At 36.4% G+C, this 21,765-nt stretch overlaps 1 protein-coding gene across 2 annotated transcripts in view; it reads right to left on the reverse strand.

Annotated features, from left to right (window-relative positions):
* Window positions 1–21,765, reverse strand: part of LOC135101427 (selenocysteine lyase-like) — a 203,922-nt gene that overhangs the window by 107,885 nt on the left and 74,272 nt on the right. For both annotated transcript variants that reach the window (XM_064005370.1, XM_064005378.1), the window contains exon 4: window positions 14,623–14,755. In XM_064005370.1, the coding sequence (XP_063861440.1) occupies window positions 14,623–14,755 (133 nt within the window). The remainder of the gene's footprint in view (window positions 1–14,622; window positions 14,756–21,765) is intronic.

A 21,765-nucleotide genomic window follows, 5' to 3' on the forward strand; every position in this document is an offset into this window, starting at 1 on the left:
AGGAGAGGAGGAGGCGTCACACTGTACGTTAGGGACACCTTACATTGTTGTATTAATAGTAGAATTAAAACAGATAGCAAAACAGAGATGATATGGGTAGATATTAAGGAAGGATCACAGTCAGTAGTACTGGGATTAGTGTACAGGCCACTGAACAGTATAAAGGAAATTAACACCTCACTATGGCAGGAAATAAATAGAGCAGGTAGGTACAGTCAGGTATGTGTGGTATAAGATTTTAATTTTAGGAATATTGAGTGAAGCCTGATGGTGGGTAACAGTGAAGCAGAAGAACTTCTTAAGCTAATTCAGGATAATTTTTTAAAACAGGTAATCTTTGAACCCACAAAGGGGAATAATATTCTAGATTTAATTCTAACAGGGAGGAAGCAGTCACACAGGTAGAGGTTGAAGGACAGCTATTGTAACAGTGACCATTGTGAAATTAGGTACAAATTATAATGGGAGGATACTTTTAGAAGTAAAAACACTAGTAAATTACCTGACTTCAGGAGAGCAGATTTTGAGGGATTAAAAAGGTACCTCCAAGGAGTTGACTGGAAATGGGTGCAGGGTGAGGTAAGGTCCAGGATGGAGTTGTGAGAGATAAGGCAGGGTAAGAAAGGTGAGGTGAGGTGTAATGGTGAAGGGCAAGAGGAGGGGAGAAGAGTGCAGAAGGGTCGGAGGAGTGAGAGAGGGGGAGATATGTGTATGTTGGAAGGTCAGGTCATGCTGAGATGGGTAAGGCGAGGTCTAGGCGAGTAAAAGATGGAGTGGAGAGGATGGAGGAGGTTGAGATGAGAAAATTTGGGGAAGTGAATGTAGATGAGTTGTATAAATATTTTGTTGATAAATTACATAGAGGACAGTTAGCAAACATCCTTTATGGAGCAATAAGATCACAGAAAAATGATCCTAAATGGATGGCTGTTAGGTTACAACACTACATAATGTGGAAGAATATATATAAAAGATTAAAGGCAGAGAAAGAGGTTTTAAGGCCACAATATAATGAATTAGTTAGAACAGTAAGGAGGTTAATGAGGAAAGGTAAAAACAATTATGAATTAACCCATAAATGACGACTGGCAGGATATCCTGCCACTGCTTATATTCATGTCAGGACACATGGTATTCAGTGTCAGTGCACTAAACACCACTTGATCAGATACCTACATGTTTTATCTTGGTCATTACACATCCACATGTTGCTCTGATTCACGAGTCTGTGTCAGTTATGTGCTATATACAGTCGTGTGAAGGCGTTCGCAAGCATGTCTCAACCAAACATGTTTATGGTTTTTTCCAGACCAGTAACCATTATTATTTTACTCTATAATGACATCTTTTATAAAACTGTATTGAGAAAATATCAGCAAATTGTTTCTTATCGGAGATATAACTAGAAAGAATTTGCTGGCAGGATTTCCTGCCACTTGTCATTCCGATAAACTATTCTCAGTAACAATAAATTGCATAGCATTCTGTTGCCATACAATGTCTGTGACTACAACAAAATGCATAGTAAAATGTGTACACATTGATATTATGTGTTTATTTGTTTGTTTAGTTTTCAGCCTCAGCTTGAATGAAATTCATGATATACTAGAAGAACTTGATTGTGAAGGCACAACAGTAGCTATCAATCCACCACATGAGGATGGTGTTGCAGACACCAATTGTGACTCAAGTGCTTCAAATGACAAAGTCACGTGCAACCCTGATCATCTTCCATGAAGAATTTTGTCTTCTGAAGTAGTTTCTGTTACTACAAGTAATCAAAAGGATGATATGAATGATGAACCAGATGCTCCCTCTACATCATCACAGCCTCCAAGAAAGCATTGAAAAAAAATTGCAATTAGCATCAAGTCTACTGTACCAGGCTGTGTTCAGAAACAAAATGATGATCTAATGAAACTGAAAGAAGGAATAAAGAACCCAGAGAACTGCACCAGGTTGTTTTGGACAGATAAGTGGATAAATGAAGTGTGTGAACAGAGTAAGTTGTATGCACCATAGAAATCTCTTTCAAGTAACAATGTGACACAAGAAAACATGATCTTGTTCATGACCACCCTCGTAATACCAGGGTACAACAATCTTCCAAGTCAGAGACTATATTGGTGTGAGTCTCCTGATGTCTTCCACCAACTAATCTCAGAGAGTATCAGAAGAGATACGTTTGAAGAAATCATGCGCTGCTTGCACTTTGCTGATAACATGAGAATTACAGAGGACAGATTTTACAAGGTACGCTCAATTTTCTGCCATCTGAATGAAGTCAACAAACCAAGGTACAGGCAAGAATTCTACAATGTAGATGAGGTTATAATTCCATATTATGGCAAAAATGGATCCAAGGAGTTTATCAGTGGTAAACCAATATGATTTGATTTCAAAGTCAGGGCAGCATGTACAGCTGATGGATTTCTTCTTCATTCTGAGCCATATTATGGCTATGTACACGAATTCCAGACATTAGACTTGGGCGCGGTCCAAACATAATGATGGAAATGGTCAAGTAAATTGAATTAGAGGCAAGTCAGCATGTTGTATTTGACAATTTATTCACTTCATTACCCTTGCTTGAAACATTGGCTGCTCAAGGTATGGGAACAACAGGAACACTGTGTGAAGATTGTCTCTGCGGAGCTCCACTTATGCCAAAAAAATCAACAGAAGAAAAATTGTGGCTACATTTACCAAATGGACATCGGTTGTCAAGTGGTAAGATAACAAAGTAGTTTGCATGGCTTCAAATAAGTTTGAGCAGGACCCCATTCACAAGGCCAAAAGATGTAATAAGGGTGAGAGAAAGCACACTGAGACTGACATGCCAAACTACAGTTTAGATTATAAGTCAAGGACAGACCTAGGATGCTCAGTGTAGAAGAGGGGGACAGTTGAGTGTCACTGAAGAAGAGGGGATAATTGTCTGGAAGGTTATGTTGATTTGATAGATAGAGGAATTGAGTTTTTGGGGCACTGAACAATACCAAGTTTGCTCTGCCCAATCAGAAATTTTAGAAAGATCAGAAGTCAGGTGTTCTGTGGCTTCCCAGTGCAAAATGTTTACTTCCTGAAGGGTTGGACGTCTATGAAAAGACATGGAAAAGTGCATGTTGGCGTCATTGGCGTAGGACTGGATAGGACAAGAAGTTTGGTTTAGAAGATCATTCATGAATAATAGGAAGAGAGTGGGGACAGGACAAAATCCTGAGGAACACCACTGTTAATAGATTTAAGAGAATTAACAGTATAAATGCTCAAGTTACAAATGCATGGATGCTTTTCAGAGAACTAGGAAATGACATTGGTTTGCTAGACTTTATTTGACATTTTGCCACTGTGATCATGAAAGGGACTGGCAAAAAACAAAAAATTGGCTGGACAAAGAAGACTCCCTGCTGGACTGGCAAAAAACACAGTAAGGTACAATGGCAAGCAACACTGGAGTGTGAAGGGGGACCAGCCAAACTCACGATGTTGTCAATGTTCAAAGAGGACAGTGTATTTATGTAAAATGTATGATGTTCCTGTTCATCCTGTATGCATGGAAGGATACCATTCAGTCTACTTAGTATGTGACAGCATTATAAAGAATAATATTTGTCATGCATTCTGCCTTTGTTTTAGTGTTACATCAGTAATGTGCATTTGTATCATTAATAATCAATTGGAAAACACTATTAGATTGATATAAATAAGCTTTGATTTAAAACTGAGAGTATTTCTAGTTTATAGTGTTTTTTTATAGATGGGAGTTTTTTTTATCTCACTATTGCTGAATGGCAGGAAAACCTGCCATATCAAAAACCAAACTTGTATGTACTTTTCTTATTTCATTCACATTCACAGTTGTAAATGAGTCAATAATAAACATTTTCTGCAAAAATATTTTTTTTACCAATTAGATAATTATCATCATTAATGGGTTAAAGGCAGCCAACCAGGCGAAGATGGACCCTAAAGGATTTTATCAGGTTTATCAGGACTAAGAACAGAGAAACAACAGGCAACATTAAAGGCAACAGATGGGGAGCTAGTTAATTCTGGGGAGGAGATTAGTAAAATTCTGAACAAGTATTTTTTAACTGTCTTCACCCAGGAAAACATGCAGGAAATGCCAAATAGTTAGCAGATATTTAGAGCAGAAGAGAATGAGAAGTTGACAGATATTACCATAACTAAGGAGATAGTGGAACAGGAGATAGATAGGCTGAAAAGTTCAAGTCACTAGGACCAGATGAAATATACCCCAGAGTACTTAAGAAATGCAAAGAGGTTATTAGTAAACCATTACTTTCTGTCTTTGGGAAATTACTTGAGTCAGGTGAGGTACCAGTAACATGGAGGCAAGCTAATGTAATACCCCATCTTTAAGAAGGAAGATAAAACTTTAATGTTTAATTACATATCTCTCAGCTTAACTTCTGTTGTAGGTAAAATAATGGAATCAATAATAGTGAAGAACATTAGGGAGCATTTAGACAAACAGAACTTGATAAATCAATCACAACATGGCTTCACGAAAGGAGAAGTCTTGCCTGACAAACTTGATAAGTTTGGTGAGGTGGTAGATTATGGTGATAGTTATGACATCCTATATCTGGACTTTAGCAAAGCATTTGACAAGATACCCCATCAGAGGCTACTGAGAAAGGTTAGGGCACATGGGACAGATGGGAAGGTATTAGACTGGATAAGGTCATGGCTAAGCGACAGGCAACAGAGTTGTAATGAACGGCTCTATATCTGAGTGGGATCAAGTAATTAGTGGGGTACCAGAGGTATCAGTATTAGGGGCATTGTTGTTTGTAATACATATCAGTGACTTGGATCGTGGAATTAGTAGTGATGTTAGTAAATTTGTGGGTGACATGAATATAGGTAGATTAATTAGGTCAGAATCAGATGCCATTGCCTTGCAGGCAGATTTGGATAGGATGAACGAATAGACAGACAGATGGCAAATGCAGTTTAATACCAAAAAATACAAAATACTTAGCATAAGTAGAGGAAACCCACACAGTAGGTACACAATAAACAATGAAATTCTGATAGGTTCTGAGTATGAAAAATATTTAGGAGTTATAGTTAACTGAACTCTGTCCAAAAAAGCAATAAATAGACGCCAGAAACGGGGCAAATAGGGTATTAGGATTAATCTTTTGGAGCGTTAAAAGCAGAAGTCCCAAAGCAATATTAAAATTATAATTGGTGCTGGTCAGATCTCATCTAGACTATGCTGTGCAGTTCTGGTTCCCATATTACAAGAAGGATATAAGTCTATTAGAATCAGTACAAAGGAAAATGACTAAAAGGATACACGGGATGAGGAGTATTCCTTATGAAATGAGATTGAAGCTGTTAAATTTACATTCTTTATAGAGAGACATAGGTTAAGAGGTGATTTGATAGAAGTCTTTAAGTGGTATAAGGTTTATAACAAGGGGGACGTAAGCAAAATTCTTAGGATCAGTAACCAGGATAGAACAAGAAATAATGGGCTCAAGATTGAAAAATTTAGGTTTAAAAAAGAGATAAGAAGAAATTGGTTCTCAAATAGAGTGACAGATGAATGGAACAGACTCAGTAATCAAGTTGTTAGTGCTGTGTCATTAGGGAGCTTTAACAGAAAATTAGACAGATTTATGGATGGGGATGATAAGTGGAAATAGGTAGGTATATTTCATACAGGGACTGCCACGTGTAGGCCTGATGGCTTCTTGCAGCTTCCCTTATTTCTTATGTTCTTATACCTGGATCTTAAAAAAACATTCGATAAAGTTCCCACAAAAATCTTATGTGGAAACTAGAGAATGGAGGATTAAAGGGAGCAATATTGGGATTTATCATTTACAAGGGAGGGAAATGAGAAGAGTAATCAAAGACACTAAATCAAGTTGGTGTTGAGTGACAAGTGAGGTACAGCAAGGATCTGTGTTGACACTTATTATGTTTAAAATATATTTAAATGATATGACAGTCTAAATAGTTATATAAACCTGTTTGCTGATGATGCAAAAATAATGAAAATAAGAAAGGATGCAAATGATTGCAAGGAGTTACAAAAGGATACTGACAAGATACATATGTGGAGCCAAAGATGGAAACAAGAATTTAAAGCCAGAAAATGCCACATGTTGGAAGAAAGAAAAAGTAAAAAGATAGCTTCATGGAAGTACAAAAATGGGAGGATAAATAATAATGAAAAGTAATGAAGAAAAAGATTTGGGAGAAATGATTCAAAGACACATTATCACCTGAAAGACACATAAACAGGATATTGGGCTCTACCCACAGCTTGTTAACAAACATTAATGTGGTGCTTAATTATTTTGATAGAAGATACAATGAAGAAAATTATAACAATCATGATACATCCTAAATTTTGATATGCAGCAGTAATTTGGGCTCCACATAGAAAAAATTATATATGGAAACTGGAAAGAATACAGAGGACAGCGACAAAGATGGTACCTAAATTGAAAGACTTAAGCTATAAAGAAAGACTTGAACAGATGGGTTTACCAGTGCTACAAGAGTAAAGAGAAAGAGGAGACCTGAAAACAATGTACAAATTAGTAAACAATATAGAAAGAATAAATGGAAATGACTTGGTACCACAGATAGAGGAGGGAGAGAGATGGATGAGGAGGCACAGGAAGAAAACAAAAAAAGAATGAATTTTCAAGTGATATCAAGAAATGCAGCTTCCTGTATAGAACTATTGAAATCTAGAATGATCTGAAGGAGAAGGTGGTTGCGGCAAATGGTGTACACATGTTTGAAAAGAAGGTGGATAAATATGGTTATGGAGACAGGATAAAATAAGCTTTGGCTCGTTCCCTCTACAATACAACTAGGTAAACACACACACGCACACACACACGTGCACACACACACACACACACACACACACACACACACACACAAAGAGAGAGAGAGAGAGAGAGAGAGAGAGAGAGAGAGAGAGAGAGAGAGAGAGAGAGAGAGAGAGAGAGAGAGAGAGAGAGAGAGAGAGAGAGAGAGAGAGAGAGAGAGAGAGAGAGAGCGCGCGTGCGCGCGCGCACACACACACACACACACACACACACACACACACACACACACACACACACACACACACACACACACACACACACAGAGCCTTATCCATCCATGTATGGATGGGGGATTCCACTCATATTGCTCTTTTAAACAGGATGGAATCACAAGCTTTTTGTCTCATCAACTCCTCTCCTCAAACTGACTGTTTTCAGCTTTATTCTCATCACCGCAGTGTTGCATCTCTTGCTATCTTCTACTGCTATTTTCATGCTAACTGCTCTTCTGATCTTGCTAACTGCATGCCTCCCCTCCTCCCGTTGCCTCACTGCACAAGACTTTCTTCTTTCTCTCATCCCTATTCTGTCCACCTCTGATGCAAGGGTTAAGCAGTATTCTCACTCATTTATCTCTTTCTCTGGAAAACATTCTGGAACTCCCTGCCTGTTTATGTATTTCCACCTTCCTATGACTTGAAATTCTTCAGGAGGGAGGTTTCAAGACACTTATCTTTCAATTTTTTACTACTGCTTCAGATCCTATTCAGGGACTGGTATCTCAGTGAGCATTTTTTTTTAATGGATATTTGTTACCCTTGACTGGTGTCCCTCTTATGAGAGAGAGAGAGAGAGAGAGAGAGAGAGAGAGAGAGAGAGAGAGAGAGAGAGAGAGAGAGAGAGAGAGAGAGAGAGAGAGAGAGAGAGAGAGAGAGAGAGAGAGAGAGAGAGAGAGAGAGAGAGAGAGAGAGAGAGAGAGAGAGAGAGAGAGAGAGAGAGAGAGAGAGAGAGAGAGAGAGAGAGAGAGAGAGAGAGAGAGCACATTGCATCAAGGTCACTAGCTGGTTGTCTTTTCTACTTTCCCTCCAGACAGCATGGTTACAGAAAATTATGATAAAAAAAAAAAAAAAAAAGACATGGAACAATGAGTTACATATGTTGTTATACTGATGTAAAGAAACTGACAGTCTGCAACAAGCAGTTCGTGTTTAGTGTGACCACAACTCCATCCGCAGTGCATGGGACTTTTAAATCGAGTTGGCTGCTCCAGATTTTGTGCACTGCTTCTGAAATCTTTTACAGCAAGTCCATAGTACTGAGGTATGAGTGTATATACACACACATGAGTGTACATTATATATATATATATATATATATATATATATATATATATATATATATATATATATATATATATATATATATATATAGTGGAATCTCAGTTACCAAATGCCTTCCTTTTTGAAAAAGTCAGTTTTTTTAACAAAATTTTGAGATCATTATTGCAGAACCATAATTCAATTCTAGAACAAAGTTACTTGAATTCAAATATTAAGATATAGGAAAAGCTGCCATTTATTACTAATTTATAGTTTCTATAAATACTTTGTTTTTATATATTTGGAGAGGCACAAAGTGTAAGAGAGTAATTCAATCTTTAAAATAAGGTAAATGTGATCATGCTGAAAACTCTCAATGTAAACAAACAGTTTTCAGCGCTCAGGAGTTATCCTGAGTGGCTCCCTCGATGACCCCCAACACCATCACTGCTGCAGAACTGCATTTTTCCAGTAGCTTTTCCCAGCAGCAAGATGTCTAAGTGTTTGATCACTATTTTAGCAGTGAGTTGTTCCTTTCTGCATCCTTGTGTAAGGCTTACCTCACTAGATCAGTGACAAAGAGAATAACAGCATGGTCTAAACAGTATCTCCTGATGAGTTCTGTGTCACTAAGTTCATTCAATACATCCTTTCTGGATAAATAACTTCTGAGCTGGAGATGTTGTGAAGTAGCCATCTTTGCCATGGGAGCATCTGTCATAACTCGCTAAGACAAAGTAAACTGGTGTCTGAGAATGGATTAATCCATTTTATGTTGATTCCTATGGGGAAAATAGTTTTGGTTTTCAAACTTTTCAGATTTTGAACAGCATTCAGGAATGAATTAAGCTCTAGAACCAAGATTCCAATACACACACACACACACACACACACACACACACATATATATATATATATATATATATATATATATATATATATATATATATATATATATATATATATATATATATACATATATACATACATATATATATATATATATATATATATATATATATATATATATATATATATATATATATATATATATACACACACTAAAATCTCCATAAACCAAAAAATATGGGGCGAGGTGGCCGACGGTTTATCCGACAGTTAATTTTATCCGACAATACACATTTTTGGCCAGTTTCCATATATATATAAACATGTTCATTTATTGTTTATATACTTATTATAATTGTTAGCACATTATAAGCACATTATAAGCCCTAAGAAAGATATTTACAGTATATTTTGTTATTACATGCTGTACAGAATGCACTAACTGGAGTGCATTCAAGGGGGGTTGTAGGACCTTGACCTGCAAAAAAATGTTTTTTCTTTTATATTTTTCTGTATTTTTTCTATTTCTTTTGGTACATGCAATGTTTTGATAGAAAATTTCTTTCCCTTACACAATGAAGTGTCCTGTCATGAAATTCTACGGTTTCACACACCGCGAGATACATGATAAGAATTTTTCCCCTTTTTTCCCATATTCTTCTGATGTAGTCTCCTATGAAAATCTATGGTTTCTCTATCTGTGTACATCAGAGAATGGGAAATTTTTTAACTCTGATTAATATTTCTTGGATTTATATACGAAAAATAAAAATATATAATAATTTCTTTCATAAATCCAAAAAATAGTCAATGTATCTGCATCATATATCTTTTGCATTAAAATTTTATTGATTTCAAAAAGTGGAACACTAATTTTTACTAAGAAATATGGTGATTCTATCCATCCCCCTCTTGGTAATCAAGCGTGAAATCATGAATTGCTTTAGGTGTATGTACAAAACCAATCAGAGTAACTAAAGGAAACTATGTCTGCTTTTTCTACATATCCTGAATGTATATATACTGTGAATTTCAAGTCCCTAGCTGAAATAGGTAAATTATAGTAACCCCTTTAACTTTATTGCTTGATATCTCAAAATGGCAGATTTTGGCATGTAAAAATTATCTTCTTTGTTGCTATTCCTGTTACACATATATGAGCTATTGCAGTTTATGACAGTATGAGAGATGAATAATATCTGCTATCAAAATTACTGTTTGGACTTGATTTTCATTTTTGGCAAATTTTTTCTACTTTTCATCGAACTAAAAAAAAAAAAAAAAAAAAAAAAAAAAAAAAAAAAAAAAAAAAAAAAAAGCAACAGCAGTTATTGATCTATCCTTCCTGATTAAGATGCTTTTTTTGAATGAAAGAAATTGGTCAATAAATAAGGGAGGAGATATGAGTTGAACATAGATAATTTCACATGGGATTTGCGATTCTACAACACCCCCTCCCCTCTCAGGTTACCAGGGATGCCCAATTCTCAACTGAACACTTTCTTTGTGCAGTGTGTATTGCCTGCTCAGGTGACTTGGGCTACCCCCCACCAAGGAGGTGGTGTGCTCCATGCTCTGATGACATCACAACAAAAATGGCTGCTCAACCATACTTATATTGGTTATACTTGCTCATTTATTGCAGATGACTACAATACTGGCAGCATATCTGCAATGATATGCACTAGTAAGTAAAGCACTGAGTCTTAAATATATAAAATAATGAAAATAGAGGAAATGGAATGGGTAATGAATGACATTAGTAATGGATCTTCACCAAAAACTTCGTTGCCAAGGAGAGCAAGTGCTCCATAATACAAATCACTAATTGGATAAGCACCAGCCATAAGTTTACTGTTACAGAGTTGGGCAGAAAGTGGCAGTTTCCATGGCAATGTCAGTGATTTGTTTACAGTATTCCTGGAGGCACCCAAAACTGTTCAGTTGGGCTACTTGGGCTACTTGGGTTACCTGGGCCACCCGAGTCATAGTACTGAAAACAGGCCTGATCATTTAAGAGTTCACTTAACATTATGCAGCTACACACTTAGTGTTTAATTAAGTGCTCACTTAACTGTACACAACACACTGGTCACATAAAAGTTAATATAACACTATGCACTGTACTACTCGTGTACTTTTGCTTATCGCTCAGAGTTGCCTTGAGGGCATTTGGGTTATCCAATATTCGGCTTATTCGGGGTTGATTTAGGGAGGTTTTACTGTATGTATGTATGTATGTATATCTCTGTGTGTGTGTGTGTGTGTGTGTGTGTGTGTGTGTGTGCATATATATATACTCGTATATATATATATATATATATATATATATATATATATATATATATATATATATATATATATATATATATATATATATATATATATATATATATATATGAGGTGAACAGGGATACATTTAAGGCTTTACTGCAATGTTTCACCTTCACAGAAGGCATCATCAGGCTAAGAGTCTTGCAACATGCCCTTGGGTCTCTGGAATAGTTACTGGAGAGCAAGGGAGAGATGAAAACTACAAGACACTGCCCTGCCAAAAGAAATTTAACAAAACAGTCATAGATATCAGGATTTCTAGTCTCTTTATTCATGACATCTCAGTTGCCAAAGAGAGAGAGAGAGAGAGAGAGAGAGAGAGAGAGAGAGAGAGAGAGAGAGAGAGAGAGAGAGAGAGAGAGAGAGAGAGAGAGAGAGAGAGAGAGAGAGAGAGAGAGAGAGAGAGAGAGAGAGAGAGAGAGAGAGAGAGAGAGAGAGAGAGAGAGAGAGAGAGAGAGAGAGAGAGAGGGGGGTCGGGTGGGAGGGGGAGGTCTTAAATGGAAGAGATAAGGAGGAGGATATGACAAAATGCAGAAACAAGGAGGGAGGGGGATAAGGTGAATATCAGATAGGATTGAGAAAGGTGTAGCTTAATTTATGCATCATGACTTCTGGCCAATGATACTTACAAAAATTTCTAGAGTTGACAGGTCACTTTGGCCAAAAATAAGGGTAAAAAGGCTGCTTCATCAAGTAGGGAGCCGACTGTACACTGCATTACATGAACTTTAAGCCAAAAAATATACTGATGTGTTAGAAATGCATACACTTCTAAAAAAAATATTTTAAGTTTTTGAGATCAGAAAGAATATTTTCTTTTAATTAAGAGAAAAACTCTGATGTGTCGTAAGATATTGAAAATTATGGCTTGGTTTTCAAAGAAATACAACAACCATAGTTGTCTTTTCATGACTCCTAAATTTTTTCCTACAAAGGTTATAGACTACATCAGTGTCATTCTGATAGTTTAACTAAGAGCTTGTTGCATGAATGCAGGAAGGTCAAATTAGGTGCCTTTTTCAGGCCAGTGGCAGAGTACAATGAAGTTGCATAATGACAGCAAGCTTTGAGTCCCAATTGTGACACTCCTAATGCAGATGAAAAATGAAAATAAAAAAATGCATTTCTAATACAGGTTGGTCATCACTAATCCAACACTAATTTTGGCTAGGGTGATTTCAAATTTCACAGGTTGCTGCACCAACCTACCTCCCTGCTGTTTATTGGAAAGATGACAAAAAAATATTTAGAGTTTTCAACAAAAATTTGTAAAAAAAAAAAAAAAAAGAAAAAAAAAAAAGAAGAAAAAAAAAAAAAAAAAAAAACTGAGGAAGCAGTGTTAAAGTGAAATAGAAGCAATACAAGGATAAGAGAAGCAAGGAATGGATGAACTAAGAAGTGTTATGGAGAGAAACTAAGAAGTGTTATGAGGGGAAACATATCACAAGGGAAACATATTACAAAAAGAAGCTACTTGTTGCATAAACACCTGACAACACTGCCATACTCAGAGAAGCCCTACCAAACTGTTTTTCTCCATTTATTATTAAACCTGCTAAGTTTTAGCTCTAGCCATGGTTCCAGTGAATAAAGGAAATGCTTCTTGCTGTGTAAAGAGCACTGTACATATCCATAAAAGATAAGGTTGAAGTTAAAACAGTTTATGACAAAGAAACAAAGAAAAATATTGTATTGCCTATACTGATACTATCAGTATCAACTAGAAATTAAGTGGTATTGGTACAGCCCCACTTACCAATCAACTTGTACTGATTTATGAAGCATTAATTTTAAAGAAAGGATTAGGTGCTTAACTGCTGGGATAAGCGTACTCTAACCAACCTCTCTGTAATCTGGCAAAATCGTTAATCTGGCACACTAAAGGTTCCAATGGTGCCGAACTAAAATGACGTCTGCAAAAAAAAAAGCTCTAGTAGCACAACAATTGTCTTTGTAGCAATAACCCATGTTATTGCCCCTTTTACAGCTGCCTCAAACTGGGTTAGCTTCCCCCAAGTCACCACCTACGTGACTTGGTACAGGGCTTAATATGGGTTACAAGGTCCTCTTTTGACTCTTGCACCCTTTACAAAAATAGTCATGAAACCAGATTACACAAAAAAGGTTGTCAGCCTGTTCCACCCACCAGAAAGTAAGGGAATATTATAATAACAACTGCCAAATCACTCAAACAGCTGGGAAAGAATCGATAGCTACGTCCTAGGAAGAGACAGTCACAAAAAGGGGCACACACTTAAAAAGGTTGAGGTATAAGACCTCGTTGGACAACCACCTTCGAATAATGAACCGCCCATTGCCCAACAAAGTATTATATCCTCCAGCTGAGTAGTTTTGTTTACAGCCTCCTGGATGGCAGGCCTTGGCAGGGGCTGAGGTGGGAGTAAAGTTTCATTACACAGCGGCAAATTTAAAGTCCTCTGTGGCCAAACACTCTACAGGAGCCTGGACCAGCAGTAGCATTTAACAAAAACAATGTACACAAACAAACTACCCACAAAAACAACCAGTCGACTGCTCACTGTCACCAGGTACTTGCCTCACCAGGAGACGAGGAGTCATGTTGCAATCTACACTGAGTGCCTTGCAAAGAAATGCACTCACAGGCAGACTGATGGAGACACCTAAGCACTACACATGTAAGCAGGGGTGTACTGCAGTAAATTACTCAAATACCCCTTAAAGAAACTGACCCTTCTAGCTGTAATCACTTCCCAGTCTCCTCCGAACAACACAGTCTGCCTTCGTACGTCTATCTCTTGTGGTGGCTGGACTATGACTGAATGTGGAAACGCAATGCCTCCCAGTCGTCACCAAGATGCGAGTCATGAGAGACGGGAGGGGGAGGAACAGGGAGACACCCCACCCCACTGTGCTGCTCACATCATTCACCGCTAGTTGGCAAAATAAAACACTTACTCTTTGGAAAATTCTGGTGACTCAATTATAAGACCTGGATAAATACTGACTATGCCTTTGTCAAGGGCAACTCTTCTGCTATAAAGTATGTGAGGCTTAACAGGAGGAACTAAAGAGAAAGTGCTAAAAATCAAATAGAGATAGAGACTGGGTGGAAAATATAAAACTTTTAATGTAACTGTGAGAGCGAGGCAGAGTCATGACGCAGCAGGAATTCCCACTTCTCTCTCTTTCTCTCTCTCTCTCCTTCATCTCTCTTCTCATCCTTCCTTATTCATTCTTATTTCTCACTTCTTATTCCCCAGCTACTTATGTCCTACATAACACCCAATACAACATTAAATCAGTCTCACCTGCCAATGTGGGCCACAGAAAACATGATGCCAGTCTCATTATTAGCCAACATGACTGTGATGAGGCAAGTAGATGGCCGGATGGATTCTAGCACTGCTTCAGGAAGGTTCTCCACTCCAAGATATGTTACATCTGAAGATTATAAAATCTTTAAATTTCTAGTCTTTATCCTTACATAAAACTACAAAGATGGTCAACAAGAATCAAATGTCACAATTAATACAAAATTCATAAAGATTGATAACTATCACATATAAATTGTTTTTATGCAACTCTATCTTACAAAGGTAAGGATACCATAAAGGATGTATTTGCATTAATTTGATGCAATATGTACAAAATATTCAAATAAAAATATGCTTTTTCACTCTGCTTATACAAATAACTCAAGGTAATTAATTTACAAATAAACTTTTCATGTGCATCACTTGCTTTATGAAATGTGGCCTGACATTGTGTATTTTACCCCCTTTGATACAGATATCTAAATAAGTTTCACACACTTGAACAATTATATTCCAAGATCAACTTACCATATTTCCTCAGGTATTGGTCAAGTTCTAAAGTCCAAATATTTTGGCAAAATATTGGGGGTAAGACTATACACAGAGGCAAGATTTCTTAGGTTGAAAATCTTGGAATCTAAGCATAATACAGTTGATCCTCCTCTAATGTGAATTTTTGTTAAGTGATTTTTGTGCAACATCTCCTAAAAAAGCAGAATGGTCTCTTCTTATGCAACCAAAATCTACTCTAATGTGACCTGACTGCCACCGCTCACCTGTGAACAATAATGAAGCAAGACTTGTGTCACTCATTGAAATTGAACGACTTTTCACTAAAACTGCAACAGCACAGCCCCTCTACTCCTGTGCTGCAATGGCCAACCACACAAACTCCAGTCCCAGCACCCAGCCCCCTTATCACAAGAGCACCCACCTCACTTTGGACAAAAAGCAGGAATTAATACATATGACTGAAGCTGGAAAGTGATAGATAAAGGCCTTTAAGGTAAAACAAATCAACCATCTGCACTGTATTTTTGTTGCCAAAACTTTATCAATACATTATGGGCTCAAAAATGGGATTTTGGGTGGGGATGCAGTAGGAAATAACAGGTTTTGGGAGTACCTCTATCATGACACCTTTACTGAAGAAAATTATCACATTAGAGGAGGACCAACTGTACAGTGCTAGTACCACCTCTTGCATTCAGAAATTTACTTACTATGAACAATAAACAAGACAGATCCTTACCAATTACTTAGTAATGAATAAGTGTTGTGCCCAAGTGCTGTTTCTACCCCTAAACACAATATGGCACTAGCTTCTTTATCGAGGAGCTATTGTTCTTTTGAGTAATTCCTGAAGACATACTCAGGCACGTCTAGTATAAAATCAGTTATGATACTCCTTGCCATCCACTGACCCTTACTATGACTGAAATACCAGAATCAAGGGCAGATTTGTGATCTCTTTCGAAGCTCATATGACACATGAAAAAGAATGACAAGTTACAGCTTGAAGTTATGTTATCAGGAAAAAAAGTATGCCCACCCACCAGTAAACCTATGGGCATCAATCACATCATGGCAGTGCCCTCAAATGATTTTCTACACTTTCAGCAACTCAGAATCTAAAAAAAGGTGTATGAGTGATGTAAAGTATGATTTATTGCCATAGTCAACCGAGCTTGTCTCAACATCATTTCTTATTCATTCCCATTCACACTCATCTTCCTTTTGCCCTCCAGTTTTTCTCCACATTCTCAGTGGTGTTCCCAGAATATCTGGCACATGGGGAAAAGCATTCATTTCAAGCTTCCATCTCCACTCCAACAATTCTTCACTATAAACATATTTCTGCTATATCCCACATAGTATGAGACTAATGGTATAAAAAGGATTAAAATTTTAAGGAATCAAGAGGCCTAAACCAAGATGATCAATTTTCTCAGACTGAAATGAGACTGGTGAAATCTTGGGGTGGAGAAAAAAAAAATGCTCTTAAGAAATAGATTGTAGATAAACACAAAACTTGAAGTAGTAGTAGTAGTAGTAGTAGTAGTAGTAGTAGTAGTAGTAGTAGTAGTAGTAGTAGTAGTAGTAGTAGTAGTAGTAGTAGTAGTAGTAGTAGTAATAATAATAATAATAATAATAATAATAATAATAATAATAATAATGATTATGATTATTATCATTATTATTATCATAATAATGAAAACTGAAGCATGATAAAGAAATTACCAAATGAGACATATACACTTGAGCCTGTATGATATCCCTGTCATTTGTCATCCAGGTTGGACCTCTTCCCCACTCCCCTCCTCTATATACACTCCTACACATTCACCACCATGCCTGACAATTGTCCTGCCAAGCAATTGTCAAATGTGAAGAAGGCCACAATTAGAGAAAATTACAAAGCTTACTGGACATATTTCCACCATCAAGTGCTTCAAGGCTGCTGCCAGAGCTGCACATCCAAGGTTAGTGACACTTCTATGTAGAATAAAAAAAAAAAAAATAGAACACAGCTGGAAAGCTGAAAAAATACATCCTGGATGACTGGAAGACACGTTATAATGCACCGAAAAATGCCATCTTGCCAGGCCCCTGAACCTTTCATCTCTCACTTGAGGAGAGGAGGAACACACACACACCCATCACAAGAGTAATAGTGAAGAAGAGACTTCCAATTTGTACAGAAATGTGAAACGTACACTGAAAGTTGATGAAGTACACGAGACTTACCGTAGGTCAGTTGAAATGTGCTTCTAATCTTACAAGCAAATCACGTCTGCTGAAGGGAGCTTTCACATGAAAATTAAGTTAGTGAGGAGTAATAAATCCATGTTGGATTTCATTACAGAGCATGAGTAAGGAGGCCTGTAGGTGCCAGCTGCTATAAGGAATAATTAACTGAGAAGACTGTCAAGCAATCAGCATTGGTGACAATACAGAGCTGCTACAGTAGTGAATGCAAGAGTTTATTTCGTTTGCCAAAGAATGTTACAATAAATACATAATATATAAACAGTAGAAACTCTGAATGGAAGAGCCTGTATGAATACACATAAAGGCAAGTCATTATTACCCACCACACATTCCAGATTATGAAGTGACTGTCTTAATATCACTTGAATGTTAATGACCTTGTATAATACTTAAAGAATTTTTACTTATGATAACTTGGATAATCTAAAATTCATTAAATATGCTTACAGGGTTCATTGCAGCTGATGATGCTATATCAGAAATTTAGTGTATTGTGCACTAAGTATCCAAGCTCAGAGAATGTCCCAGCTCATCACCAATAGGAACCACATGTTCCATCTTCATTAACATTTATAATGGATATCCTCTTGAAAAAGTTGTCTCACTTTTCATCCAAATGTTTACAGAACTGTACTGTAACTGTAGTAACTTTCTTTAAGACTGGAAGCTGTGACACAGCCTGGAATGCAATGTAATTCTATTGAGCTTAGTGATGACTATTTTATAGAAGGCCAGTTAGCTGTAGAAATCTTATATAAAATATGGCTTGCATGACTTGTCTCGAGGTCAAGGGTGTCTGCTCCCAAGAGGATGGTGAGATTGAGTCTGTGGACATCCAGTCTGTTAAGTAAATCTCTCAGGTAAATACTAGGAGTGTAGTTTCTTGGCCAGTAAGTGAAGAAGTATAAAATTTGTTTCCCTTCTTTATGAGGCTTCACCCAATACATATACAGAAAACATATAAATCATCTTGAAAGGTTGCTACTACATGTATTGTGGGACATGTAGCACAAAGACAAGAGAAAAGTGGAAAAAAAATAAATAAATGAAATAATAAAAAAAAAAATAAATAAATAAAAATAAATAAATAAATAAAAATAAATAAATAAATAAATAAATGTTTATGACAAACGTCACAGAAAAAAACGTGTCTTAGAATTGGCTGTACATGTACATAATACTGTACAATACTATTTTCTGTAATGATGTCCAGTAAATAACAAGAACTAATCAGATATACAGTAACTGAATATGCCATGAACAAATTAGGATGGATATTAACCCTTTTGCACTAAAAGCAATGTATGGAATCTTCATAAGCTTCTACAAGAAGGAACTGGATATAAAAGAATAGATTTTAGATGATTGGAAGTGGCTGTAGAACAAGTAAAAAAATTTCAGAATGGTTAGTAATTAAGGAAAGATGTGCCAAAAAAACAGTGAAGGGTTAAAGGGACTACTGCAGTTACTTTCTTCATTATTTGTTTTTGCTACCCTGACAAACTTGTGTAATACATCACTGCCTATTGAAGGCACTTCTTGAAAAACAGCATCTTTAATATTGCATCTTTTATCAAATCTGTGTAACCACCAACAAGAAACTTTAAATGGGGATGAGTTGGTGACTTCTTTTCTTACGCAATTGTGCATAGTAAATTCTTGCACACTCACATATCTGTGGGCTGTCAATAACTGCACTTTCAGCTAACCTTCTCTTAAACAATGCTATAACAAAATGTTCAGTGATCAGCATCAACTAATTTTTCAATTATAGTTCAAGACTTTACCTGAACAAAACCTTCTCACCACCAAAGTTTTTCTGAGTCACACAGTTGGTTTGATCTTTTCTTTATTTTTCTGATGTTATGCACTGTAAATTAAGGAATATTAAGCTGTTTGACAATATCACATGTCTGTACCCTTTCTCAAGTCAGTTACTTTCTGCTTCTCATGTAAACTATATTAAATTTCAAACCCTTCATGTACTTCCTCCTCATTTTCAGTCCATTGGGCTTTTTAGATGTCCCACCATTTTTATGTTTATCTCCCAAACCTCCCACAATCATCATTATGTGGCACGTTAACTGTAAACTCTACTACACACAAGAAAATGCAAAAAAAAAAAAAAAAAAAAAAAAAAAAAAAAAAAAAAAAAAAAAAAATCTTGACAGGCTAGAAGATATCTGTGAATTGAATGGTAAAGCCAATACAGTGTATGCATGTACAGGTTATGAATGACATCATTCCAAGATGGCTGCAAAATAATAAATGCAAAGTATACCAAATTGCACTCAGTAAAGCTAGTTTGTTATTGTGCTTTGGAAAGTTTTTAAGCTGTTGTCAAATGGTGAAACTGCCAGATTTATAAATAACAGATGCAAGGCTCCACTGTAATAATAAAAATAACGACAGCAACAACAACAACAACAACAATAATAATAATAATAATAATAATAATAATAATAATAATAATAATAATAGATACATAACACATGGCATATTGCATTAATGTGAGACTAAAGGGAGCAGCTGCAAGGGAGTGTGTGTGTGTGTGTGTGTGTATTTATCTAGTTGTATTGTACAGGGCACGAGCCAAAACTCATTTTGTCCTGCCCCCATAACCATATTTATCCAATTTCTCTTTAAACATGTGTACACTGTTTGCTGCAACCACCTCTTCCTTCAAATCCTTCCAGATTTCAATAGTTCTATACAGGAAGCTGCATTTCTTGATGTCGCTTGAATATCCAGTCTTCATTTTCTTCCCATGCCCCCTCATCTGTCTCTCTCCTCCATCTGTGGTACCAAATCACTTCTGTCTGTTCTTTCTATACTGTTTACTAATTTGTACATTGTTATTAGGTCTCCTCTTTCTCTTATCTCTTGCAGTGTTGGTAATCCCATCTCTTCCAAGTCTTTCTTTATAGCTTAAGTCATTCAATTCTGGTACCATCTTCATCGCTATCCTCTGTATTCTTCCCAGTTTTCATATATCTTTTTTTTCTATGTGGAGCCCAAACTACTACTGCATATTCCAATTCTGGTCGTATCATGCTTGTTATAATTTTGTCCATCATTTCTTTATTTAAGTAGTTAAATGCCACCCTAATGTTTGTTATCAAGCCAAATATCCTTTTTATGTGCCTTTCAGGTGATAGTGTGTCCTGAATCATTACCCTCAAATCTTTTTCATTATTTTTCATTATTATTTCTCCTTCCATTTTGTACTTCCATGAAGGCCTCTTTTTACTTTTTCCTATTTCCAACATGTGGTATTTTCTGGCATTAAATTCTAGTTTCCATCTTTGGCTCCAAGCAGGTATCTTGTCAGTATCCTTTTGTAACTCTTTGCAGTCATTTTGATCCTTTATTATTTTCATTATTTTTGCATCATCAGCAAAAAGGTTTATATAACTATATAGATCATCTGTCATATCATTTACATATATATGAAACATAACAGGTACCAACACAGATTCTTGCAGTACTCCACTTGTCACTCTGCGCCAATTTGATTTAGTGTCTCTGATTACTGTTCTCACTTCCTTCCCTTGTAAATAATCCTCCATCCATCTCAATGTTACTCCCTTTAATCCTCCTCCATTCTCTAGCTTCCATATAAGACTTTTCTGGGAAACTTTATCAAATGCTTTTTTGAGATCCAGGTAAACTACATCAACCCATCCATCCCTCTCTTGCACTCCATCTATTACTCTCATAAAGAAGCTCAGTAGATTTGTGACACAGGGTCTCCCTTTCCTGAATACAAATGGCTTTTCTGTAATTATCTTTTCATCTTCTAGATATTCCAGTCTTTAATTACTAATTCACAAAGCTTGCTTACAATACTTGTTAGTGACACTGGTCTATAAATGATTTAATAGTTCTATTTTATTTCTCCCGCTGTATATTGGCACTACCATTCCCTTGATACTTTTCCTTTTTCTAAATGAGCTGTTAATTATATCCCATATGGGTTCTTCCACCTGTTCTCTGCATTCTTTTAATATCCATCTATTTACTTGACTTGGTCCCATAGCTTTTCTAACATCCAACTCTTCCGGCAGTTTCTTGATTTCATCTTTTTACTTGTATCTCCTGCATTCCCTCATTCTGTGATACCACTTTTGGTGCCAGAAATTCAATTTCCTTTGTAAACACAGATTGAAAACTCTCATTCATTAGTTCACTCATCTCAGTAGTTTCATAAATTTTTCCTTCTCTTTTTAACTTGTTTATGCCATCCTTATGTTTCATTCTCCCATTTATGTATCTGTAGAAGAGTTTGGGTTCTTTCTTGCATTTTCTGTGTCACTTTCAAAGTTTCTTTCTTCTTCTCTTTGTATTTTACTATATTCACATTCC

This window comes from Scylla paramamosain, chromosome 1 (assembly GCF_035594125.1).
Source record: "Scylla paramamosain isolate STU-SP2022 chromosome 1, ASM3559412v1, whole genome shotgun sequence".
NCBI lineage: Eukaryota > Metazoa > Arthropoda > Malacostraca > Decapoda > Portunidae > Scylla > Scylla paramamosain.